General features: G+C 50.8%; 1 protein-coding gene across 1 annotated transcript in view; it reads left to right on the top strand.

Annotated features, from left to right (window-relative positions):
* DNAJB12 (DnaJ heat shock protein family (Hsp40) member B12) overlaps positions 1-20,473 on the top strand; it is a 266,802-nt gene that overhangs the window by 79,912 nt on the left and 166,417 nt on the right. Inside the window, exon 2 of the mRNA XM_086922276.1 lies at positions 18,711-18,885. Coding sequence (XP_086778402.1) covers positions 18,711-18,885 — 175 coding nt within the window. The remainder of the gene's footprint in view (positions 1-18,710; positions 18,886-20,473) is intronic.

Here is a 20,473-nt window from a genome sequence, read left to right as displayed (position 1 = left end):
GTGCTAATGAGGCTTCTTCAGAGAGATTTTGGACTATGTACTAACACCTAGCTGCATATAAACCGTGCCCTTTGAGCGTTTACAGACAGGGTCCACTAAAGATCATAGATATGGTAAATGATTGTACACACCAGCACACGCGGTCCAAATGTGTGAACTACCCCCCACCCCGCGCTAACTTTGGGTCCATTGCCCTGGCAGGTTCTGTGTGGGGGTTCGGGTTATAAATTGAATGATTTTGACCGGATGTCATATTGGACGTCACTCACTAGCAACACACTAGGTTATCGTACTTGTACCTTAAAATATGACTGTGAGTAACTTGAATTTTTACGCAATGCTCGTATATTTCGGCAATAAATAACAGGCCATATGACGGCAGATTTTTAGGCACGTGTTGCAAAGGGCTCACAGCCCACTACAAGCTAATTCGACCGTGAGCCCGAATAAGAGCCTTTATTGTTGTTCAGTCTTTGTTTCACCCTCCTGCTGCTCCTGCGCTGCTAAGAGCCTGTCACATACTAAACACTGGAATCCGCCTTTGGCTGACTGCCTCCAGTCCTCTATCTAGCCTGCCTCTCCAGCATACAGCAAGTTCAAAGCAGAATAGGGGGGATGGAGGCGCAGAGGAAGATGCAAAATCGTGCACAAAGGTGCATTCCTCACACAGTGTTAATGTACATTGTAGGGCTGGGCGTAGTGCCACTACGCACACTACGCAAAATTTTGAAAAAAAAAATAGTGGAAAACGGGGGCGCGTCCTGGGGGTCCATGTACCCTGGACAGGGGTCCCTCGTGCCTGGGCAGATTCCCTGATCTCCCCGGCCTGGTTGGAGCCCCAGAGCCCTGCAGCCCGAGCCCTGCAGTCCCCGAGCCCTGTAGCCCCCGAGCCCCGGAGCCCTGCAGCCCTGGAGCCCCAGGGCCCCTGAGCCCTGCATGCCCGGAGCCCTGCAAGGGCAGGCTGTAGCCCTCCCGCAGAGGCTCGGGGCCGGCAGATTGGCGTCATTTCGGTCCTGGCCATCTGGTCGCCCCTCTCGCCTCGGCCATCTGGTCGCGACCAAAGCTTTCCTATAGGGCGACCAGATGGCTGGGCTTCCCTGGAAGTCCCGATTAGGTGCCATTCGCCTCCCGGATCCCAGGCAGGGCTCCAGGAGGTAGGGCACGTTTGCACCCTGGGTCCCCGCTGTCACCTTGAGTGCACGGATTACAAGAAAGGGGGGTAATTTTCCTCTGGATTACTAGGGGCAAGGGTATTCCCGGACACCCTCCCAGGAGGGCGGTTCCCTGCCGGGGACCAGATGGGCTGTGTTCCCGGGCAACACCTCCCAGGCGTCCGGGTCTCCCTCCTCCGGCCCGCGGCGTGGGAAAGTACACGGGAAGGGCTCCATGGGTCCTGGGCCCTGCAACCCCGGAGCCCCGCATCCCTGCAGCCCCCGAGCCCTGGAGTCCTGGAGTCCTTAAGCCCTGCAGCCCCCGAGCCATGGAGCCCTGGAGTCCTGGAGCCCTGGTTTCCTGAAGCCCTGGAGCCCTGGAGTCCTGGAGCCCTGGAGTCCTGGAGCCCTGGTTTCCTGGAGCCCTGGAGTCCTGCAGCCCCCGAGCCCTGGAGCCCTCCCGCTGAGGCTCGGGACAGGCAGATTGGCATCATTTCGGTCCCGGCCATCTGGTCGCCCGCCATGCTTTCCTATGGGGCGACCTGATGGCCGGGCTTCCCTGGAAGTCCCGATGAGGTGCCATTCACCTCCCGGATCCCACGTTCGCGCCTAGGGTCCCCTGAGCCGTGCGGTGCGCACTTGTTCCCAGAAAGAGGGGTAGCCTTCCTCCGGATTACTAGGGACAAGGTACTCTGTGACCCCTCCCGGGCTGGCGGTTCCCTGCCGGGGACCAGATGGGCTGTGTTCCGTGGCAACACCTCCCAGGCGTCCGGGGCTCCCTCCTCCGGCCCGCGGCGTGGGAAAGTACACAGGAAGGGCTCCATGGGTCCTGGGCCCTGCAACCCCGCAGCCCCCGAGCCCTGGAGTCCTGGAGCCCTGCAGCCCTGGAGTCCTGGAGCCCTGCAGCCCCCGAGCCCTGGAGTCCCCGAGCCCTGGAGTCCCCGAGCCCTGGAGTCCCCGAGCCCTGGAGTCCCCGAGCCCTGGAGCCCTGGAGCCCCCAAGCCCTGGAGCCCCCAAGCCCTGGAGTCCTGCAGCCCCCGAGCCCCGGAGCCCTGGAGCCCCGGAGCCCTCCCGCGAAGGCTCGGGCAGGCAGATTGGCATCATTTAGTTCCCGGCCATCTGGTCGCCAGCCATGCTTTCCTATGGGGCGACCAGATGGCCGGGCTTCCCTGGAAGTCCCGATGAGGTGCCATTCACCTCCCGGATCCCAGCCACGCCTCCAGGAGGTCGGCACGTTTGCGCCTAGGATCCCCTGAGCCATGCGGTGCGCACTTGTTCCCAGAAAGAGGGGTAGCCTTCCTCCGGATTACTAGGAACAAGGTACTCTGTGACCCCTCCAGGGCTGGCGGTTCCCTGCGGGGGACCAGATGGGCGGTGTTCCGGGGCAACACCTCCCAGGCGACCGGGGCTCCCTCCTCCGGCCCGCGGCGTGGGAAAGTACCAGGGAAGGGCTCCATGGGTCCTGGGCCCTGCAACCCCGGAGCCCCGCAGCCCCGAGCCCTGCAGCCCCGAGCCCTGCAGCCCCGAGCCCTGGAGCCCTGGAGCCCTGCTGCCCTGCAGCCCTACAGCCCTGCAGCCCCACAGCCCTGCAGCCCCAGAGCCCTGGAAGGGCAGACGGGAACCCTCCCGCGGAGGCTTGGGGAAGGCAGACTGGTGTCATTTCGGTCCCGGCCATCTGGTCGCCCCTCTCGCCTCGGCCATCTGGTCGTGCCCAATGCTTTCCTAGGGGCGACAAGATGGACGGGTTTCCCTGGAAGTCCCGATGAGGTGCCATTCGCCTCCTAGATCCCAGCCCGAACTCCAGGAGGTCGGTCACGTTCGCGCCTAGGGTCCCCCGAGCCTTGCGGTGCGCACTTGTTCCCAGAAAGAGGGGTAGCCTTCCTCTGGATTACTAGGGACAAGGTCCTCTGGGACCCTTGTCGGCCTAGTGGTCATCAGCCGGCAGCTAGGCGGGCCAGGATGCCGCCCCAGACCTGGGTCCGTCCCTGGGACTGCCGCGTGGCAGGGTGCCTGGGACGGGGTGCAGAGGGCCCGGGGAAGGCTTCCCCTGCGCCTCCGGGCACTGGGAGCCACGGCTGGGTCCAGTGGCGCTGCCGGGCCCCGGGTCGGGTGCTAGGGCCCTTGGCCCTGTCCCCCGACCTGCCGCACTGCCAAAAGCCCGGGACGGGGTTCCGTGGTGCCCTGGGAGCCTCCCCGTGCTTGACCGGGTTCAGGAGCTCCGTCCGGGGCCCCTGAGGGCCCCGGGGAGGGCGGCCTCCCCACCCGGGGCTCTGTCCTGGGTCCTGCCGCGTGGCAGGGTGCCCGGGACGGTTTCCGGCAGGCCCGGGGAAGGCTTCCCCTGCGCCTCCAGGCCAGGGAGCCCCGGCTGGGTCCAGGGGCCACGGCGGGCGCCTAGTCGGGTGCTCGGGCCCTGGGCCCTGTCCCCCGGCGTGCTGCACTGCCAAGAGCCGGGTCGTGGTTCCGTTGTGCCCGGGCAGGCCTCCCCTGCTTGTCAATGTGCCCGGGGGGCCCCGGGTCGGGTGGCCTGTCGGGGCCCTCGGGGAGCCTCCATGGCTGGGGCCTAGCTGGGGCTCTGGGCCTCCGGTCGGCCATGCCGCGGAGCCCGCGGACTCCTTCGTTGGGGCACAGGGTGTCCAGACGGCTCCTCTTTCGTGCCCGGCCATCTGGTCGCCGGATCCCCTCGGCCATCTGGTCGACCGCAATGCTTTCCTATGGGGCGACCAGATGACCGAACTTCCCTGGAAGTCCCGAAGAGGTGCCATTCGCCTCCCGGATCCCAGCCAGGGCTCCAGGAGGTCGGGCTCTTTCGTGCCTTGGGTCCCCTTTGTCCCCTCGGGTGCACGGATTTTCAAGAAAGGTGGGTAATGTTCCTCCGGATTACTAGGGAGAGGATCAGTCAGACCTCCAGAGATTCTGAATCGGGGGAAGGCAGCCCTGGGGCCTGCCCGCCCGCGGACACTCCTGCCTCTCAGCCCCTTGCCGATGGTCCTTTTTCTCCGAGTTTGAGGGGGATGGTGTCCCGGGGCCCGCCTGCCAGGGACCCCCAGGGGCCCGGGACGCTCCTGCCTCTCAGCCCCTTGCCGATGGTCCTTTTTCTCAGAGTTTGATCAGGCACAGACCTCCGTGAGGTCCGGCCATGCTGACAGGGGGAAGGCGTCCCGGGGCCCGCCCGCCAGGGGCCCTCATGGGCCCGGGGACGCTCCTGCCTCTCAGCCCCTTGCCGATGGTCGTTCTTCTCCGAGTTTGATCAGGCATACCTCCGTGAGGTCTGGCCATGCTGAGAGGGGGAAGGCGTCCTGGGGCCTGCCCGCCAGGGCCCCCCAGGGTCCCGGGGACGCTCCTGCCTCTCAGCCCCTTGTCGATGGTCGTTTTTTTCTCCAAGTTTGATCAGGCATACCTCCGTGAGGTCTGGCCATGCTGAGAGGGGGAAGGCGTCCCGGGGCCCGCCCGCCAGGGGACGCTTCTGCCTCTCAGCCCCTTGCCGATGGTCCTTTTTCTCCGAGTTTGATCAGGCAGACTTCCATGAGGTCTGGCCATGCTGAGAGGGGGAAGGCATCCCGGGGCCCGACCGCCAGGGTCCCCCAGGGGCCCGGGGATGCTCCTGCCTCTCAGCCCCTTGCAGATGGTCCTTTTTCTCCGAGTTTGATCAGGCAGACCTCCGTGAGGTCTTGCCATGCTGAGAGGGGGAAGGCGTCCCGGGGCCTGCCCGCCAGGGGCCCCCAGGGGCCCCCAGGGGCCCAGGGACGCTTCTGCCTCTCGGCCCCTTGCCGATGGCCGTTTTTCTCAGAGTTCGATGGGCGTTTTTCTTCGAGTTTGATCAGGCAGACTTCCATGAGGTCTGGCCATGCTGAGAGGGGGAAGGCATCCCGGGGCCTGACCGCCAGGGGCCCCCAGGGGCCCGGGACGCTTCTGCCTCTCAGCCCCTTGCCGATGGTCCTTTTTCTCCGAGTTTGATCAGGCAGACCTCCGTGAGGTCTGGCCATGCTGAGAGAGGGGAAGGCGTCCCGGGGCCCGCCCCCCAGGGGTCCGGGGACGCTTCTGCCTCTCGGCCCCTTGCCGATGGCCGTTTTTCTCCGAGTTTGATCAGGCATACCTCCGTGAGGTCTGGCCATGCTGAGAGGGGGAAGGCATCCCGGGGCCCACCCGCCAGGGGCCCTCATGGGCCCGGGGACGCTCTTGCCTCTCAGCCCCTTGCCGATGGTCGTTCTTCTCCGAGTTTGATCAGGCATACCTCCGTGAGGTCTGGCCATGCTGAGAGGGGGAAGGCGTCCCGGGGCCCGCCCGCCAGGGGCCCCCAGGGTCCCGGGGACGCTCCTGCCTCTCAGCCCCTTGTCGATGGTCGTTTTTTTCTCCAAGTTTGATCAGGCATACCTCCGTGAGGTCTGGCCATGCTGAGAGGGGGAAGGCGTCCCGGGGCCCGCCCGCAGGGACGCTCCTGCCTCTCAGCCCTTTGCCGATGGTCGTTTTTTCTCCGAGTTTGATCAGGCATACCTCCGTGAGGACTGGCCATGCTGAGAGGGGGAAGGTGTCCCTGGGCCCGCCCGCCAGGGGCCCCCAGGGGCCCGGGGACGCTTCTGCCTCTTGGCCCCTTGCCGATGGGCATTTTTCTCAGAGTTTGATATGGCTGACTTCCATGAGGTCTGACCATGCTGAGAGGGGGAAGGCATCCCGGGGCCCGCCCGCCAGTACACTTTCCTCTCATCTTGACACTCTCGCATTTACTGTATCCACCCCTTCTTCATCTTGTCTTCTCCACCTACCCTCTAGGCCCCCCCCTGCTTTCCACAACTTCCCTATCCGCCGCGCTCTCCCTCTCTACTTCCCGCTTTGCGTCTCTCTCCCTTGTCTCTTTCCTTTTTTTTCTCTCACTGCCTCTCGTATTCAGCCCTCCATACCACCACACCCAAAACCACCACCACAACATCCACCACCACATCCACATCCATCACCACCATGTCCACAACCACCACGTCCACCAAGTCCACCACCGCCACATCCACCACCCCACCCCACCCCCCACCACCACGTCCACCACCACGCCCACCACCACCATGTCCACCACCACCATGACCACCACTCCCATGTCCACCACCACACCCACTTCCACCACCACTACGTCCACCACCACGTCCACCACCACCATGGCTACCACATCCACCACCACGTCCACCACCACCATGTCCACCACCACCCCCACCATGTCCACCACCACCATCATGGCCATGTCTACCACCACCATCATGGCCACCACCACGTCCACCACCACATCCACTACCACGTCTACCTCCACCACCACCATATCCACGTCCACCACGTCCATCACCATGTCCACCACCACCACGTCCACCACCACCACATCCACCATCACCACCATCGTGACCACCACACCATGTCCACCACCACCACATCCACCACCACCGCGTCCACCACCACCGCGCCCACCACCACCGCGTCCACCACCACCACCACGTCCACCACCACGTCCACCACCACCAACACCACCACCACGTCCACCACCACCACGTCCACCACCACCACGTCCACCACCACCACGTCCACCACCACTACGTCCACCACCACTATGTCCACCACCACTACGTCCACCACCATGTCCACCACCACTGCATTCACCACCACCACATCCACCACCACCATGTCCACTACCACATCCACCAACACCCCCACCACCACGTCCTCCACCACCACCACCACGTCCACCACCACATCCACCACGTCAGCCACTACCACATCCACCACCACCATGTCCACCACCACTATCTCCACCACAACAGCCACCACGAGGCCACTACCACGTCCACCACCACCACCACCACCACGTCTACCTCCACCACCACCACGTCCACCACCACATCCACTACTACATCCACCACCACCACCACAACATTCATTAGGTCCACCACGTCTACCACCACCACGTCCACCACCACCACGTCCACCACCACCACGTCCACCACCACTGTGTCCACTACTACCGTGTCCACCACCACCGCGTCCACCACCACCATGTCCAACACCACCACCTCCACCACCATGCCCACCACCACCACATCCACCACCGCTACGTCCACCACCACCACATCCACCACCTCTACGTCCACCTCCACTACGTCCACCTCCACTACGTCCACCTCCACTACGTCCACCACCACTACGTCCACCACCACTACGTCCACCCCCTCTACGTCCACCACCACCATGTCCACCACCACGTCCACCTCCACCACCACCACGTCCAACACTACCACATCCACCACCAAGATGACCACCACCATGCCCACCACGAGGCCAACTCACTCTATCTATCTATTGCCCTCACTCTATCTGTTGCACTCACTCTATCTATTGCACTCACTCTATCTGTTGCACTCACTCTATCTATCTGTCACCCTCACTCCATCTATCTGTCGCCCTCACTCTATCTATCGATTGCCCTCACTCTATCGATCGCCCTCCCTCTATCTATCGCCCTCCCTCTATCGCCCTCCCTCCCTCTATCGCCCTCCCTCCCTCTATCGCCCTCCCTCCCTCTATCGCCCTCCCTCTATCGCCCTCCCTCCCTCTATCTATCGCCCTCCCTCTATCTATCGCCCTCCCTCTATCTATCGCCCTCCCTCTATCTATCGCCCTCCCTCTATCTATCGCCCTCCCTCTATCTATCGCTCGCCCTCCCTCTATCTATCGCCCTCCCTCTATCTATCGCCCTCCCTCTATCTATCGCCCTCACTCTGTCTATCTATCGCCCTCACTCTGTCTATCTATCGCCCTCACTCTGTCTATCTATCGCCCCCACTCTGTCTATCTATCGCCCTCACTCTATCTATCGCCCTCACTATATCTATCGCCCTCACTCTGTCTATCTATCGCCCTCACTCTGTCTATCGCCCTCACTCTATCTATCGCCCTCCCTCTATCTATCGCCCTCCCTCTATCTATCGCCCTCCCTCTATCTATCGCTCGCCCTCCCTCTATCTATCGCCCTCCCTCTATCTATCGCCCTCACTCTGTCTATCGCCCTCACTCTGTCTATCTATCGCCCTCACTCTGTCTATCTATCGCCCTCACTCTGTCTATCTATCGCCCCCACTCTGTCTATCTATCGCCCTCACTCTATCTATCGCCCTCACTATATCTATCGCCCTCACTCTGTCTATCTATCGCCCTCACTCTGTCTATCTATCGCCCTCACTCTGTCTATCTATTGCCCTCACTCGGTCTATCTATCGCCCTCACTCTGTCTATCGCCCTCACTCTGTCTATCTATCGCCCTCACTCTATCTATCACCCTCACTCTATCTATCGCCCTCACTCTATCTATCACCCTCACTCTATCTATCTGCCTATCTATCACCCTCACTCTATCTGTCTATCGCCCTCACTCTATCTATCGCCCTCACTCTATCTATCTATCGCCCTCCCTCTATCTATCGCCCTCCCTCTATCTATCGCCCTCCCTCTATCTATCTATCGCCCTCACGCTATCTATCTATCACACTCATTCTACCTGTCTATCGCATCACCACAGCATCACTCAGAACCACCACAGCATCACTCAGGGGCACCACAACATCACTATACGCTACCACAGCATCACTGATCGCCACAGCATCACTCTTCGCCATCACAACATCACTCAGCATCAATCTGTGCAACCATTCAACAACAACTGGTTCAAATATGTTCTCTCAATGTTTCAAGCTTTATTACAAATGTCACAAAAAGATGTTAATATTTCACTTCTGTTCTTTTACTTTAGTCACAATAAAATACACTGAACATAAACTTCAGAAAAGTTATTTACAAAAGTTTAAGCTATTGTCATTTTAAATTGCAATAGCTTTAATGTATTAATTATTTAATAAAAATAAAAGCCATTGTTATTTGTAATATCAATACATCTAAGTCACGTACATACAACACATATTGCAGTACAAATGCTATAGGTGTCACATTTGCAAAAGTTAAAACTATTGGCATTGTAAATGACAAAGCTATTAATTTCGCTATTTTCAAAAACAACACATATATAAAAAATGTGTCATTTACAATACCAATAGCTCAAACTTTACTAATGCGAGACCTATTGCATTGCAAATGCCTGTTAGTCTAGCTTTCTTCGATACTATGCATCCTTCATGCTTGTGCGAGCTGTACCTTAATAGCAGAACTGGTGCTTTCCTGCAAGAGTCTGGACATTCGTTTTTTTCAGTGTGCCACACATTAGCTCAATAGTCTGAACATTATATTAATATTGCATTTGCTATAAGCCATATCAATGTCCTCGCAGTGAGCTAGCTTCCTTTTGTAGAGTTAGTGCCCATCTTTGAAAGCCACACGCTTGAAGAAAAGAAAATCTTGCACGTAGACCGCAGCCGTGCAGATGTCCATCAGTTTAAGCACAAGCGCCCTCCTGTAGCACTTTTTACTCTCCTTGTTCCATTCTACTATCCTGAATTTTTTGTGTGACTTTATGACAAGTTCTTTTTTGATGGTCACCCAACACCTGACCAGTTTTATGAATCATGCTTATCGTAAATAGACTTTATAATATAAAATACAACACCATTTAGAGCAAATATATATCTAAAACAGCAGATAAAACACACCAACACTAAACTGTTCATTTAGTGCTTCATTCTGCTGCTGCGGAGTGCTGTAACAGATGTTGCTATTGCCCAGTGAAATGGCACTCAGTTTACAGATTTCTAAAGGATGCGTACTTCGCTTGCCCTTACCAAAGTTCAATCTTGAGAGTTGCCAATAACCATAGAATTCAGCTCAATTTTGCAGAACCATTTACCGTTTAGCCGCTGGCATCTTTTATGATTTTTTACTGTAGGACCCGCTTGAGATCACCCAGTTGCCAAATTGCCAGTGCCCCTCTACAACATTCCCTATGAAGTGCCAATGACTTCAAGTCCTCCTTGCTTTTCATCACTTCAGTTTCTTACCCCCATCTAATTATGCCAGTGCTGATATGAGTCCCTCACACGTTTCACTTTCAGAGTTTAAGAACTGCTTCAATCCTTAGTTGTGTATTCCTGGGTTACCTTCCTGTTTTATCTTAGCCTCATTTGAGCCACAAAGAGGACGATTGAACTGCATTATAGAAACATTGCCCTTTGCTCCTTGTAACATGCTTTTTGTACTAACGCTTTTCTTGTGTCTCTCCTATCTGGAGGAAGAGAGAGAGTAGTTGATTAATCCAATACAATTCTGAAGCATTATTTGTTGTACTTAAATTCTTGCGTCTTATATGTTGTTTGTGTATCATGTGATTCTTTCTGTCACCAGCTGCAATTCTCGTCTGATGTTTTTTGTAGCTGTACCAATACTGTACTTGTGTCTCGAGTCCAGTAGCATCGTGTTTTTTGTACACTGGGAGTTTCTGTACAGTATTTATAGGAATGTACTGTAGCCTGCTTTTCTCTGTGAGGCCAGGCACCGAGAGCCTTCACCTCAGACCCAGCAATCTCTACTCTGATATGGACTGGTGCTTTCTCTCTTTACATCCTCCCCTCGCCCATGAGGTCACCAGTAACGCCTCTACCTCCTCATAGAAGATAGATGTACCAAACTGTTCTCAAAGAAAATAGGGATCCTTTATTCTCCTAAGAGAAAGGATATTGACAGAAAAGGTAAGATCAAGAATCTCAAATTCCAATTTTTCAAAACTTAAAAAAGAATCTCAAATTCCTGAGACCATACTATGAACTGCCCTTTCTGAATGAATCGCTCGTTAATGGCCAGGAGCTAAGGTTATCAGTGCTTCACACACTAGAGTCTCACACCAAAAGAGAGATAGGCTGTTTAATATCAATCCGCATATAACACACACAAGCACATTTGGCTGGCTTTGCTTTATGCATTGTAAGGTGTAATGTTTACACATCAGTTTAAACAAAGTGAAACATACAGTGCATCTACACACAGTACATTTCCATAATGGTAACTTATTTTGAAGTAAGAAGAAAGTCCCTTTTCTGGAGCATCTGCAAGGTAGAGAACCCAGAAGGCCTGGGGAGGAAAGGGCCGTCCAAGCAACATTGCAAGCAGTAACATTCCTGCAGGAGGGGCAGAAGATTAGGGAGTGAGGACTTTGCTTGGCACCTCCTGACACAGACACATCTCACTTCAGTGGCACATAAAGGAATGATTTGTCACAGTGCATTCCTAAGTTGATGGGATGCGGGTTGGAGGGCTTTGTCTTCTTTCTGATAGAGCTTACAAAATATAAAGTCGCATACTATTTGAGTCCAGCATGAACATTCTAGAAAACCATAATGTGATACATGGTTATACCGTTATAAATAATGTAGTAATATACAAATATGGTGTAGAAGTACCATGCCTGTTTGATGCCATATTAGAGAACTCTGTATCGCTTTTCTCAGCTATATAAAATCTAAAGATCCTTTTTATTTTTTTTAAGGTTGAATGCCGATGGGTTTTTATGGAAACCATATACCTCAGCTTCTAGTGTATGAACAGTCACTATAGTGAACTTACACAAGTGACCATTCAAATAAGAACTTGCTGGCCAATAAGCCCACATCCATCATAGGTCATATTTTAAAGATCCATGCTGTTTGGTTTGCCCAGTTTCACAAATAAATGAAGCAACCGTATATCACTATTAAATAGAATACTTCTCTGGTATTGTATCAGTTATTGCCATTCCAAAAGAAATTCTGCCTATTTTCTCTGCCCCCACCCCCCAGCAGATGAACCACACTTTTCAATAATTTTTTTATTGTGGATCCTTTATTTATATATGGACATTTGTTAAGTGCACCATATACTCTGTAGGAGTCTCTTGCCGCTGTAGTACAATGAATTATGCAGGAGGAAGAGCAACATTAAGTGCCCATCAAAGCTATCCCTTGAATAGTGATGGGAAGGCGACCCAAGTGGTCCAGCATTGGCCATTAGAATACAAACAGCTAGGTTTTTACTTTTTTCTGAATCTGTTTTAAGTTGACCCAGCACTTAAGGAGAATGGGTGCTGATTTCACAATTCTGCACTTAGAAGGCTGTTCCACCAAATTTCTTGTACTTGGACTGGTAAATAAGGCATGAGATTAATACTGCAGCATTTGAGGAGGGGGAGGTGCATTTAGTAAGTTTTTATTTAGTAAAAGAGAGCCAGTGTTACAGAATCATAACGTATTAGCATTACTGATCGGTCAAAACATTACTGGCTGATAGGTCAAAACGTCTAAAAAACCTGGAGCGGAACATTCTTCCCATCTAAAGGAACCAAGGTGATAAAGGTGGACTCAAATCTGAAATGTACCCCCACTACTAGACCTTCTTGAAAGAGGAGGTTTTGAGATCTCTGTGCTTCTGCACTTTGACATGCAGTGTTTTTGTACCTTGCCTAATGGCTCCTTTAGACAACCATGTGTTCCCGATGTCGAGATGCACTTGGTGGTGAGGTGAGTCTCTGTGATTTGGACTCTCTTTGACAGAAAAAGCATTACTTTTCATTAATGGGACCACAATCTAATAGGGCCTTCCTGTATTGACTTTCTTTAAACTTGTAAGGTGTTCATTTCTTGTGTTTTTGTATTTTATTTTTGTGGCGTCTTCTATTTTGAGTTAGACTGCATTATGTATATTGATGTTTTTACTTTGTTGATGCCGATGGAATGGTTCTGCTAATAATAATTTAGTGTCCTGTGTAATGTTGAGGTATTCCTGGCTAAGTCAATAATGTTTGACTGTTGATAGCTATCAATGTATGAGGAAGTGAAGCAAGATATATATTCTCTGTTTTCTCCCACACCAAACTAACTGATCACAGTAGTCAGCTATTTGGCGCTTACTAGGCAGGAATGTCTATGCCCCTGTGTAATAATTGAATTAACACAAGAAATGCTCAAAACATTTATGTGCAATGAGGGCACGCTTTTTGTAAAGTGCACATGTCCTAATGTGGGCACAATTCCCGATTGCCTGTTTGTCAGGTGTTTTATGCTTGAATCCTGATTTCATCTTCTGCCACTCCTTCTTTCACCGACTAACTCGTAATTTTGTAGGTATTCATCAACATTTTCATTGCCTTTCCTTCACTTATCTCCACTATACTGACACCAGAATTTAGCAGGCATATGTAGTGCTTGAAGAATGTCACAAGTGCATGCAACACACTAATGTATTTTTGTGTGAACATTAGGTGAAAGGAAATTTTCACCTAGAAAAGTTTGTTAGTGTCCATTATTATTTTCTTTTAGTTTCACAGTAAGTAGTTATTCATATTTTCTGCAACGAAGTCTCTGCATACCGTATTTGGTTTTGCCTCAGCTCAGGTGCACTTGAGGTTTTGTGAATGTTGTCAAAGTCATAAATCCTGGCTAAATCCCATCAAACCCTGCAGAAACTTCCATCTTTCTCATAAATTGCCTCCAGGTGTCAAGTCTATCAGTTCTAGAGCAAACTGTTCATGAAATTGGGAATGCAGCACAATATAGAGCCAAGTTTATTTATGTTGCTCTTGCACTGTAACTATTTGGCCAACTCTGTGGAAGGAATTTTATCTGTTATTTCTAGCAAGTTTGCTCCAGGAATCTAACACAGTCTAGTTCCACACAAGATATGTGAAGGAAAGTTTATCCTCAATGAAAAATGCAATTTAAGCCCTGTCAATTTTAAATCTAGGCTAACAGCCGAATCCCAAAACCAATTCCTACATCCACCAACTCATCAGCGGCTTCTGCAGATGTGCTCGTGTAGTTTAGTTGTTTGGATGTTGAAGGTAAGGAATATGATCTTCACGCCCATTGGCTAATGGGAAATTGTGTTGGCAAAACTTGTACTTCCTTCCCTTTGTACTTCTGTCCCCCAAGACATTCCTCCTCCCAGTAAGGTCATAGAGAGCACAACGTCTAAGACATGCCAGCAGTATTCCTTAGACCGACCTTCTATCACCATCAGGCATGAAAAACTATTTTGAGCCTTCTCTTTGGCAAAGCGTTTGCTACCAGTGGTACAACTGGATAAAGCAATACTGGCACTTCACCTATAATTGCGGCACACATTAGATATAGCTCCTGACACCATCAAGCAGACCGTATATCTCAAATCTATACATTTGGATAAACATATGCCATTTGAGTGGCATTCTCAGAGAAAGCATTATGAATTGCATACAGTAATTATAACACCAAAACATGCACAAAGCTTATGGTTGCAAGCCATTTCTATGGCTTAGGTTCATCTGAACATCTGGATCAAGCTAGCTTTATACATACCTCAGGGCTTTGCAAGATTAGATACAATCCATGACACTCTCAAGTGCCCAACATGGCTCCTACCTATCTTGTTCTCCGAATGTTTGCTACTGCTGCAGTACACATATCAACTATTCTGAAGAGATTAACTTAAACCTACCACGTTCACATATGTGTGAAATGGCACCAGTGTCACATAATGGCCAAATATATCTTGAATTTTAGGATCCACCTGAAGCTGAGCAACTGACAACTTTAAAATTGAGCAGAACCAATCAAAGAGCAGTGTCCCTCGGCACAAGTCTTCATGAACATAACGTTGCAGACAGATGCATACCATGATCAAGCTTGGCGTGGTCCGACCATGATGGATAGTAACAAAAATGACTCGCCGTAAAACAGTACGAAACACAACCAAATTCAGTTTCAGCCAACCATTCTTACTTCTGTCAGCCAAAACCCGAAAAGGTTGCTGTGGTTTCTGAAAGCGCTTTTGAGCCATACAAATGGTGAGAAAGCCCCATACAGCTTCACTTAGCATGACCCAACTAATTCCCGCCCTTCCGCTCTTCTCTTCGCCATCCAAACCCCTCCTCACACTCCTCAGTGCTCATTCACTCCATTTCATCCCTTCTCACTGATACTCCCTCCCTTCTGACTCACCCTCCTTTGTTGCAACCTCGCCTTCTCCAACGTTATTCCTCAATCACTCCCTCTCCCTCCCTCCTTCCTGCTCCTCATCCATCTATTCTCCCTTATTGTCTGCGGCACTTGTAAGATGTGCGCCATTAAAGGTGTCTCACTCCTGAAAGCTTATGTTCCTCCCATCATAACCAAGATAATATCTTCCACTCTCCTGAGGGGAATATGTGAGTCTGTCTTCCCTGCACCTCCATACGCATTACTCGACTAGTGTTCTCTTGGCTTCAGCGCCTAAGCACGCGCCTCAAATGGGCAGCCCGGTCTCAGCAGCCCGAATCCTTTGGGCTGCTGAGACCGGTTTGCCAATTTGGTTTTGTTAGAAAGCTTGGGAAATCAAATCAATCAAATCAAATTTTCTTTATTCGGTTTTTAATAGTAAGAAAAAACATAAAAGTTCATTTTTAAAGTATACAGTCTGTGCACAACCCAATAAAAATAAAAGAAAAAGAAAAAACATGATTGATATTTACAGGTTGCTAAGCATACCAGTCCATAGATACATTGGTGCAAGCTCAGAATGGGTAATGCATAAAATTACATAAAAATACAAAGAAATATTTTAAAATATGTTACATCGTAAGTAGATCAGTGCTCCTGTTCTAGGTTTGGTCTTTGTTTCAGACACAATTTCAAAAATCTGGCCATGTTAATTGCGAAACACTCTGTTTCCAGATATTGGAGTGCCAGGAAAGCTGGGTGACATTGTCTCAAACCCAGGATCTTTAATATTGGTGTTACCCACTGCTTTCTACAAAACATGACCACATGGAGTGTAGACTGTCTAGAGACTTCGTCACAGGGACAAACTGATAACAAGTGTGACCAATCATTGATTTTGGGGAATGTGATCAGACGATGGAATGTGTTCATTCTAAATCGAATAAGCACAAACCTATCATAACCTTTCAGTTTTTAAGTCAGGTACGGTTGTATGGTCAGGGTGCTTTGTACTGATAGGATATGCTGTACTGAACTTTTTGATGACTCCATGGCCAGTCGCAGTTCCTCCATATGTAGCAAACATAACTTCTTAAATTTTTTCCTGGGAATCTCAATTATCGATGGAGAGTTATAGTAATATCTTATCAGACCTAGGTCGGACAAGAAGTTTTTAACATACAGGAGCCAAGCTATTTTATCTGAGTTTTCAAGGGACAGACAATCGCTCAAAAGTTCCCTATTAAAAACTAATTTCGAAAATGACCAAATACGATACCATAAAAGGATAGGTTGGAGTTTCACCAGGTCTGTAATGTATGGCAAACCCAGTTCCGTGTGGCACCTAAAAGTAGAGGCTCCACGCGGAACCGCTAAGAGGAACCTCAAAAAGGTGTTCTCTGCCTTCTGGAGAGCATCCACTTCAGCATAACCCCACACCCCTGCTCCATATATCACCACACTAACACATTTGGCTTGGTTAATTTGTATCATTTCTGCCGGTGATCTTTTACCGAGCCTGTGTGCAAAATTAACCAAAGCCATAGTGGCCCTAATAAACAAGAGTTTCCTGGCCTCTATTGGCTGTCTCCAGGAGCACTTATCGTCAATTAAAATTCCAAGATAGGGATATGCGGTGGTGGATTCCAACTTAGGGCCTCATTAGGATGGCGGACTGACCTGCGTCCGTCCGCCACTCCTGAGGTGGAGGGACCGTCCGCAGGGGCAGCGGCGGTCCCTCCGGTGCAATTAGGATGTGACCGCCACCTTGGCGGTAACATCCTGGATCTTTAACCTTGCGGCGGGTGCTGCTTGAAGCAGCACCCCCCGCAAAGTTAAAAAAGCATGTTTTACATTTACATGCACAAAGCGGCACGCGCCGCACAGTGCCTGCCGCTTTGTGCATGTAAATGCAGGGGGGTACCATAGGTACCCCCCATGTGCACCACCCACCCCCCTTCACCCTTGGGGCCCGCAACGGGCCCCCAAAGAAAAGACCGTATTCTTTTTTGTGGCGGCATTGCCGCCACAGAAAGGCATGTCCCAATGCAAATACTAATATGGCTGGCGGTGTCTGATAGACACCGCCACCATATTAGAGCTTTTCCGCCACGGTCGGAAGGCGACTGCGGCGGAAAAGCGGCTGACGGTCTTCCTGTCCGCCGATGACCCCCCAGTCATCCTAATCTGGCGGGGGGTCTTTAGAATCACCGCAGCGGTGAATCCGCATCCTCCGGGCCGGCGGTGGCTTCCGCCGGCCCGGAGGATGCGGATTCACCGCAATCCAAATCGGCCCCTAAGTTTGCTCTATGTAAGTGCTCCGGGTTTTCTTCTTTCCTGACCCAGAGGTGATGCCAAAAGTTTTTTTGATATTGACCCTTAGATCTAAGTTAGCCATAAAACTGTAATATCTATTAAAGGCGTATTGGAGTTCGAGGGGAGTTCGCGCAATGATCACGGCATGGGAACTTAGTCCACCTGAAAATGATTTGCATTTGCTCAGGGGCGGCCTTAGGCATGTGCAAGCTGCGCACCTGCACAGGGCCACCAAACCCCAGGGGCCACCACGCTAATATATATCCTTAATATAACAATCCTCTGAGGATGGATACTGATAGGCACCGCCACCATATTAGAGCTTTTCCGCCACGGTCGGAAGGCGACTGCGGCGGAAAAGCGGCTGACGGTCTTCCCGTCCGCCGATGACCCCCCAGTCATCCTATTCTGGCGGGGCGTCTTTAGAATCACCGCAGCGGTGAATCCGCATCCTCCGGGCCGGCGGTGGCTTCCGCCGGCCCGGAGGATGCGGATTCACCGCAATCCAAATCGGCCCCTAAGTTTGCTCTATGTAAGTGCTCCGGGTTTTCTTCTTTCTTGACCCAGAGGTCATGCCAAAAGTTTTTTTGATATTGACCCTTAGATCTAAGTTAGCCATAAAACTGTAATATCTATTAAAGGCGTATTGGAGTTCGAGGGGAGTTTGCGCAATGATCACGGCATGGGAACTTAGTCCACCTGAAAATGATTTGCATTTGCTCAGGGGCGGCCTTAGGCATGTGCAAGCTGCGCACCTGCACAGGGCCACCAAACCAATATATATCCTTAATATAACAATCCTCTGAGGATGGATACATATTTGCGTGGTGGCCCCTGGCAGGGATTTGGCGGCCTCCAGCTCTGTTCCACTTCCAAACACCCTGACCCCCTCCCTCTTCACTGGCCTCCGCGATCCGCTCCGACCGGACCCCCTCTTCCGGGGCCCCCTACCTACGCTCCCTGCCCAGGGCCATCATGAACCTAGAGCCGCCCCTGATGTGCTGTCGGTAAGGTCCACTGCTACACCAGAGCGCTGACTCGAAATACACACGAGGCTTCGATGTGTGATTATGTCAGTTTTGCAGCTCTGAGAGGAGCTGCGCAGCTCGTTGTGTGATTCATTGGCAGGTTAAGTAGAAATAAAATGCTAATGGTTCCTCTGTTGTGAGCTAAAATGTAAATACAGTGATTTCTAACCTATTTTAAAAGATTTTCTTAATGCTTGTCGAACAATGGTAATTTATTTATTTAACCTGCACATAATGAATGCATCAAAAATAATTGCCTTAGCATCTGTACACTTTGCATATTTAATCAGCATTTGCTTATGATTATTTTTTTTACCTTTTTCCAGCACTAATTGAATCCCTCACACAAAGTGGTCAATCTTCGGATAAACAGTCACACAACAGAGACTCAACACATACTCGGCATAGAAACCCTGGAAGCGAAACTCCTTCGGCCAACGGAGAGGCAGTCGGGGAAGGAAGCAAAGCCTACACGCCTGACCAGGTGGAAGCAGTAAAAAGGTACAAAACCAGGGCTTTAAGTGGGCAGGGTCTCATCAGGTCTGAGCACCGGCAGGTTTTTAAAGGGGGCCTTGAAACGGGACCCTATCGAGTTCTGTTTTGTGCCTTGGCATAGACGGTCAGTTTTTTTCCGGACTGCTGTGACAGCAGGCACATCAATGTGCGTATGCTCACACTGCTCACTTCTCACTAGTGGAGAACTGACGGCTTAATGTCATGTAAGGTGAGCGTTGTAGGGGAAGGGAAAACCTTTAAAGAGAGTCATTTCCTCTCTGGATTTCCCTTCTCTTTTTGAAACTCAGGAGCAGCAACATTGTCGTGGTGTCACCAGGGCTTTAAGTCGAAGCCTTTTCAATATTATATACAAGCATAGTTGCTGCTTATTTATTTTATGCAACTAACAACCATTGAGAAAGCCAATAGTCCTGATTTGTTGTAGGTATTATGTTACTTGTTATATCATATATCTGGATGCAATGACAGAAACAGCAAAATACAAGTCGGAGTGGCACACTGTGCTAAGCAAATTCTATATTTCTCATTATGGGCATAGTGCCAAATGTGCTTCTTTCGGCCAATGATGGGACGACTTGGATTTACAGGCTGTGAGAAAAACGGAGCTGATTTGACCTGTTAGAAAATCTGTCCTCTAAAATTGCCATGATAATGAGCCCCGTTTCTCAGCCTCCACCAGACCCTCTTTCATATCCTTACCCAGGGCCACTGGAACTATGCAGCAGGAGAGGGTGAAATTATGTGGCAGGGTTGACGAAATTATGGAGCAAGAAAGACAAATCATGAAGCGTTATGCGGCAATTTTGAGCTACTATTCTTTATTTTGTCTTTTTTATACTTGTTAACATTGCATGGGGCTAGGGTGCTCCGCACTGGTATAATTTTAACACTTATATTTAGCAGTAAACAACAGAAAGGTAGCCAGTCAACATTTGTAAAGGACCTTCCACTGCGCAGCGACTCGTGTCACTGTATTTTTAGTAACTTATGACCTGTGGCACAGTACTGAGCTGAATATCTGCGATAGAACTTTGTAGATGTGTGGGAAATAAAAAGGAGTTGGCATTATTCAAAAGTTCAATTTACAGTGTAGCCCGTTTGGACGACAGTGAGGACCCAAAAGTCGGTAAATGGGATTAAATGCAGGATTATTACAATTTCAAAGCCAAACCGATGTAATCAAGTCTTAAGAATCTATTGTAAAAATACAGAATCACTACTGGCAGTCCAAATCATCTGATACATTTTAGTCTTCATAACACGAAGCACACATAATTCTGTAATGGCATTGCAGAAAACAAGGAACAAAAATCTGGTGATCAGTATATAATTTACAGTACTCTTGCCTATACATGAGTAAATCTAAATTACCTAACCAAGCCTAATCTAGGTAGCGTTAGTTGGGATAACCCTAATTAAATCCTGTAAAGCAGGAAGATGTCGGCTTTGCAGAGGCTTCTGTTGAGGTTCTCCAAAATCTGGAGTATTTTATAGAATAAAGTCATGCATCAGAAATATAGCAAAGAGGCACCCCTCTGCGTCTCCAGGGAATCTGCCTAAAGCTAAAGTGTGA

This window comes from Lissotriton vulgaris, chromosome 5 (genome assembly GCF_964263255.1).
Source record: "Lissotriton vulgaris chromosome 5, aLisVul1.2, whole genome shotgun sequence".
Lineage (NCBI taxonomy): Eukaryota > Metazoa > Chordata > Amphibia > Caudata > Salamandridae > Lissotriton > Lissotriton vulgaris.
This window is presented reverse-complemented; position numbering and strand designations above follow the sequence as displayed.